Source organism: Hipposideros armiger, unplaced genomic scaffold, assembly GCF_001890085.2.
Source record: "Hipposideros armiger isolate ML-2016 unplaced genomic scaffold, ASM189008v1 scaffold_743, whole genome shotgun sequence".
Taxonomy (NCBI): Eukaryota; Metazoa; Chordata; class Mammalia; order Chiroptera; family Hipposideridae; genus Hipposideros; species Hipposideros armiger.
Genome location: NW_017732093.1, coordinates 380,526 through 386,784, shown reverse-complemented (window position 1 = coordinate 386,784; position 6,259 = coordinate 380,526). Strand labels below are relative to the sequence as shown.

The 6,259-nt window shown below is 52.9% G+C and overlaps 1 protein-coding gene across 2 annotated transcripts; it reads right to left on the bottom strand.

Annotated features, from left to right (window-relative positions):
• Window positions 1-895: 895 nt before the first annotated feature.
• Window positions 896-5,856, bottom strand: TSPAN1 (tetraspanin 1). 2 transcript variants are annotated; one of them, XM_019627991.1, is made up of 8 exons: window positions 5,687-5,848; window positions 5,176-5,240; window positions 2,504-2,710; window positions 2,220-2,294; window positions 2,005-2,103; window positions 1,769-1,924; window positions 1,581-1,664; window positions 896-1,395 (listed from the first exon to the last, which is right to left on the bottom strand). In XM_019627991.1, exons 2-8 carry the CDS (start codon window positions 5,230-5,232, stop codon window positions 1,348-1,350), a joined length of 726 nt encoding a protein of 241 aa, XP_019483536.1. In that variant the 5' UTR covers window positions 5,233-5,240; window positions 5,687-5,848; the 3' UTR covers window positions 896-1,347. The 2 variants fall into 2 exon arrangements, with proteins under 2 accessions (XP_019483536.1, XP_019483537.1); XM_019627992.1 differs by lacking the exon at window positions 1,581-1,664 and having other exon boundaries at window positions 5,687-5,856.
• Between the last annotated feature and the right edge of the window lie 403 nt (window positions 5,857-6,259).

The following is a 6,259-nucleotide window of genomic DNA, read 5'->3' as shown; positions in this document are numbered from 1 at the left end:
AGGCTCCTGGGCTTCACAGACCAGCTCGCAGGCACTATATGGTTCTGGCCAGGTCACTGTTCCTTTTTGGGCGCAGCAAGGGGTTATAGTTTGGGCTGCCCTAGAAAGCATGGGAAGAGAGACCCAGGGGTCAAAGGGAAGCAAGGAGGAGGACTGGTTTGCCAGGCTGGGCTTTGCGTGGTAGCAGACACCATGTTCTCCAGCCCTAGCTTTTCTCCTCAGGGCCATCACTCCTGGTTCAGCAGCAATCAGATCTATGTCTAGGACTTTCTGGCCTTCTGCCAAATCTGTCACCATGTCAGCCAGGACCCCACCAGGCTCTGGAGTCACATGGCCTGGGCCCAAACCCAGGCTTAGCTCTTCATGGAAGGTTGTGGGCCTGGAACAAGTCACTTGGCCAACACTGAGAATAAATTAACTTCTTTCTGAAATCCCCAAAGCAGGGGCAGGTGTGGGGCTTTGCCTGAGTGGGAAGGGTAGGCAGCTTGGATTCTCCAATGGAGGCTTCCAGGGTGCCTCCCAGAGCCTAAGGAGTGACCCTCTCCCGTTGCCTTAGTACAATGTCTCCCTGCCCCCAACTTGGGCATAAAGTTGTTCTTTTCATAGCTTTCTGGTTCAGTGCCCCCAACCAGGAGAATAATTTCAGGCCAAAGTCCTCCCATGTGATAGGAAGGCAGACGCCCAGCCTCTACGTCCTCCCTCAGTGCCCTCTTGGCCATCCCTGTTGGGTCCCCTCCTAGGCCTGAAATCCAAGTGGAGGGGAGAAATAACCACTTCCTTCCACCCCACTTTCCATCTGCTACATTTCCAGGGGCCTTCTGAGTCCCCAGCCCCACAAGAATCTGAAGCTAGTTTAGACGAGATGAGCCCCTCTCCCCAAGGATACACTTGAAAAGAATCCAAATGGAAAAATTTTAATTGGTTTGAGTTCTGAAGTGCCTTCTACACATCCGCCTGGTTACTGCTAATGTCACATATGCCCAGGGTATAGGGTGCCTTTCTCATCCCCCAGTGGAGTACTGGGATCACTAAGAGCCCCCATTGACCTGAAGGGGTGTCAAGGGTTTAAGAGACAGACTGGAGGAATGGGCAGGAGAACTGGCTAACTCAGAATTGGCTCTGGAACAGGTGGGCCCCAACCTCACCAATGGGCCGCAATGTCAGGCACAGCCTGAAGAGGGTGGTCCCTATTTGGTTCCAACTCCAGAGCAGCAAGGCTGGGCCCTCTCTGGCCCAAATGACACTGTTAAGATCCTGTCTCCACACTGATCACAGCCACTTGTCAGTGCCAGGGTGCCTCTTCCCAGTTCCTGTTTGGCAGCAGCAATGGCAGAGGCAGAAGCAGACTTATTTCAAATTGCAGTACAGATAGATGGACACAATCATGGCAGCCAGCTGATGGGGAAGGAATAGGGAGAGATGAGAGGACATGATCAGGGTCTTTAAGTTTTACTCCCCTGCCCCTCAGACACCCTACATGAAGCTCTTAGAAGCCTGTCTCCTCCAGAGAGGCTTCAAAGATGAGTCAAGTACCTCCAGTCTAGTGGGGATATCCTGCCCCAACCTCCTCACCCCCTTACCTCCAAGCCCCCAATTCCAGCCGCCACACCACCCACAGTGACAGCATTGGTTCGGATGTCAGACAGAAGCTGATGGAAGCAACCCTTGGGAGAGGGAAGAGAACATCTATAGTCAGCAGCTGCCTCCCACCCTCCTTCAGCACGTGGAGGCCATTAAAGCAGCCCCAGCCTTCCATGCTAGCACACACCTGTACATCCATGTCATTGGCCTTCTCCTTGGTGCAGGGTTCCATAGTTGTGCCATTGGCCTTATCAAAGCAACAGTATGGGGGAAAGACATGGTTCTCTTTGAGGTAGGGAGAATCTTCAAAATCCGTGTAGTTGTTGAAGCCACAGCACTTGAGCTGGAGACAAGGAGGTGAGGGTGGTCAGTGGGGCCTTGCTTCTTTCTACTCACTCTAAAATCTCCCCCAGCCCATCTTACCCCTTCCATGGTGGTGTTCCACACTTGAGTGAAGTCCTTCTGGGAACCGTAGTCTTTCTTGATGGTGGGCACTACCACCAACGTCAGGAATTGCTCTGCCTGGGTGGGGCAGGCCAGTGTTTAGGGCCTGACAGGCAAGGTGGCCATTCACAGGCCACAGCCCACTTCTAGGGCTTTGCCCAGTTTTACCCCTTTGTCCCATCCCTGGTCCTCACCATTGCGGTATACACCAAGGCAACCACAGCAGCTGCAACCTCAGCAATGAAGATGATGAGGAGGATGAAGAAGAACTGAGTGGGGAACAGGGGTCTGAATTTTAGGGAGAGACAGTCCCTCATGACTTCCTTGCCCTAACCCACCCTTGTAAAAATGAGGCAGGGGCCCCTTTGCTGAGGCCCCTGCAGTCCAGAACAGGGTTTGGGGATCCCCAGGGCCTGGTGTCAAGGGCGAGGGGACCCTGGGCCTTGGTTATGGGCCCGTGGAGCTGGGTTTGACACACCATCATGAGTGCACACTTGTTCTCAGTGTGAGCACCGTAGCAGCCCAGGAAACCAAGAGCAAAGAGCACAGCGCCAGCTGCGATGAGAAAGTAGCCCACGTTGACAAACTGCATGGCGTGGGACGACAGTGGCCCGAAGATCTTCAGGAAGGACGACCCATCGACTGACACCCAGATGCCCACTGCCAACAGGGCCGCACCACACAGCTGGGGACAGAGAGACAGACCTTGAAACAGTGCTGGCAAGCAGTTCCCTACCACACAGTTGAGTCAGAGTCAGGAAGATGGGAGACGAGAAACTTCCCCTTCTATTGGCTAAGGAGACTAAAAAGTCATCCTGTAGGAGGAAAAACATCCTATAGAGCCAGAAGCACGGGACATGGGGCACCTATAGCCAGCACCAGGCTATGCACCTACGCAGATATAAATGGGATTACAGGTTCCTGAAATATCCACGGGAGGGTGGGGGAGGAAGGAAGTCTTTCCTTCACTGCTGCCAGAGTCCTGCCACATAGCTAGGGGTGAAAACAAGCAGGTGAGCACCACCCCTCCCTAATCTCCTTCCAGGCTATGAGTGCCTGGAACACCTCTGTCCTCTGATAGGCCGAAACATGGGGGTGGTAGCATTGAGCAGGCTCAACGTCACCATGGCAATGAAGGCGGAGCTGAGGTTTACACTTGCTCCCAACCTTGGAGATGGAGGTGGTGAGAAGGGACACCCACCCTGAGGCCCCACCTGGCTCCCCTCCAGGATTAGACTCCAGGCCTGCCCTTCATCCAGCCTAGACCTCTCCTTGTAGAGACTGAGGCACCAGAGGGGGAGTACAGCCAGAGCTCTTAGAGGCTGTCTAGCTCAACCCCAAATCTCGGAGGGAATCCTGAGGCCCAGATTGGGGAGGAAGGCACTGCTCAGTTCCCAAAGCTCTTAAAGCAAAGCCTTGCTGATCCAGAGCTTCAATGGATACATCAGCCTGACACCACCTTGATGCCTAGTCCCCATTTTCCAGTTATAGAAACTGAGGCTAAAACCAGGAATAAAGTGGTAGATTGTGGCTGGATCCCAGGCATGTTTGCCCAAGGACAAAAAGCTAGGCTTCCAACCTGCAGGGTCAAATTTCAAAGAGTCTGAAGCTGGCCCTGCCCTGCCCAGCCTGCAAAGGACTGGGCAACAGAGGCCAGAATCCAAACTGGATTTGCCTTTAACCCACCCCCTCAGGCCAGAGCATTTGCTCTCCAAATCGCTGGGATCCTGTTGCCTTCTCCAGATACATGGATAAAGGCTACTTTTCAGAAGACAAAGAAAGCCCAAGGCACAGCCCACATCAGAATCAGAGCGTTTATTCACCCCCAAGCCAATTTCTCCGAATTTATCTACATTTCATGTCTCCACTTCCTCACTTTTACTCACTCTAACCCATTCTAATGTGGCTCCAAGGTCTCTGGTGACATCCTGTGCTAAATCTGGTGGACACTTCATGTCATATCCTCCTTGACCTCTCTGCTCTCTGTCTCCTTGTTTTCCTCCCATTCTTCTTTCTCCATCTGCTTCCTGGTGGCCGTTTTTCTGCTTATCCCTTAGAAGCTGGGTTTTCTGTAGTTCACTCTCCCTGAGTACTCTCACCCACTCCCATGGCTTCAGTGACCACCTAGGGGCATATGGCTTTCAAATGTTCATGTCTAGCTCCCAACTGAACTGCAACCCCATTAGGTACACAGCTGCCTGTGGGACAACCCCTGGGTTGCTCATGCCAGAGACACAGGCATCATCTCCCAGACCTCTGTCTCCCTTGCCCCTTCTTCCATCCCTCAGCCACCATCCGAGGGCTTTCGCTTTTGTCCACTTTGTCTGTTTCTCCCTATCTCCACCACCATCTCCAAGGGTCATGCTTTCTTGCTCAGCTTCCTCAAACATGCACTATTCAGTCTGTTCCTGGTTTTCTGAACAATATCTGATTTCATTGCCGCTGGGCCTTTCTGCATATTTTACAACCCTCTTACCCAGGGTAAATCCCCAGCCTCAGCTATTTCCTCCAGGAAGTCTTCTCCAGGTGGGGTTCAAGCTCCTCCTCTGGGCTCCCATAGCCCTTGTGCTAAGGCCAAAAACACTATGTTGCAACTGTCTGCCTATCTGGCCTGTTGGCCTCAGATTCTCCAAGGCAGAGAAAGAGCTTGCTCACCCGTCGCACTCAGCACTCGGCACCAAGTCTCAGGCAATAAATGTTTGTTGAATGAATAAGGGTTGCTTGCGGCAGACACTGTGCTATGAGGTCTCTAGGACTTATCTCCTTTCAGATCCCCATTATACAGAGGCCACTGAATTTTCTTCCATACTAGGTGACCTAGAACAAACCCCTACTCCTCACCGGGCCCCCAATTCCTATAAAAAAGGGAGAATCGTTCCTGTTAGCCTGCCCTGCCCTCAGTCTGGGCTGAAGCTTCCTGGAAGGGAGAGGATGCCCCAAAGTTTCTCTACTCCAACTTGTGTGGCTGCCAGGATGCTATTGGGACCAGGACCCAGCATCTGGGGAGATTTCTGTACCCCATCATCAGGGGAACTATGCAGGACAGCGTCTGGGCACAGTGTCTCCTTCCTATTCCTGAGCTTAGGCTCTGCTCAGGTTGTGACCCACTGCTGCAGGGAGCCCCAAGGAGCCCCCAACCCCCATACTTACAAAGATGAGAAAATTGAAGAGAATCATCATGGTCTTAATGAAGCTATAGCACTGCATGGTGGCTCCTAGGAGGCAGACATGTGTGAGTTAGGACCTTTTCCCCTGCCCTGGCTGGCCCTGGCCCTGGCATTAGATCCTGACATACCAGACTCCAACATCCTGGACCCAACGTTTCACAAAGTTATCACAAAGTTTCCCCTGCATCTGGCCTCTGACACCTCAGTACTTTTTCCACTTCCATCCTAATACTCCTACTTCTTTGTACTGCACAGGCCTTCTACTGGCACCTGCCACTCTGAGATCCTAACACCCCAGTTTTCTCCACTGGTACCCCAAGCCCCACACTACAAGGTCACTCTATGCCCTTTCCTGGCACCTATATATCTCAGACCTCTCCCTAAACCAACCCTAGACTCTTCCAAGACCCTCCCCACAGTCTGACAGCCCCCAAAACCTGCTTCCAGATTAAGTTCACTTCATAGGGTAATCTCTATCCTATGCCATCACCTACCTGTTCAGGGATCTTGGTAGTGACTTCTGAAAGAGGAAGCTGCTGAGGCTCCACAGGGGACAGACAGCTCCAGGGAACTGCCACTGAGTGGACAGGCAGGGAGAGGACAGAGGAGAGCTGGCTCTCACACACCACTGCTCACCTGCAGGCGGGGCAGGGATTTTAAAGGCCTCCTCCTGCCCGCCTGCCTGTCTGCCCCACCCTAACCAATGGGACTTCTCTTGCCCCTGCTGCCCCCTGCTGCCTGGAGATCTGTCCCCATAGCCACAGGAGCAGGAGGCCTCCACCTGGCAACAGCAAGCTTGGGCAACGCCCCTCCTGATCTGAGAAGGGAGAGAAGTCAGGGGGTGTGGCAGGTGGCGCCGCTAGAACTTCTGTGTGCCCTCCACCATAACAGTACACATATGCTTCTTACCCTATACCTGCAGATGTATTCATACATACCCTATGTGTGTGCTCACAGGCACACACATCTGCCCAAGCTGCCATCTATATATTCACACACAGATACATACATAAACACCTACTGGTGCTTACGAGTATACACACACACACACACACACACACACACAC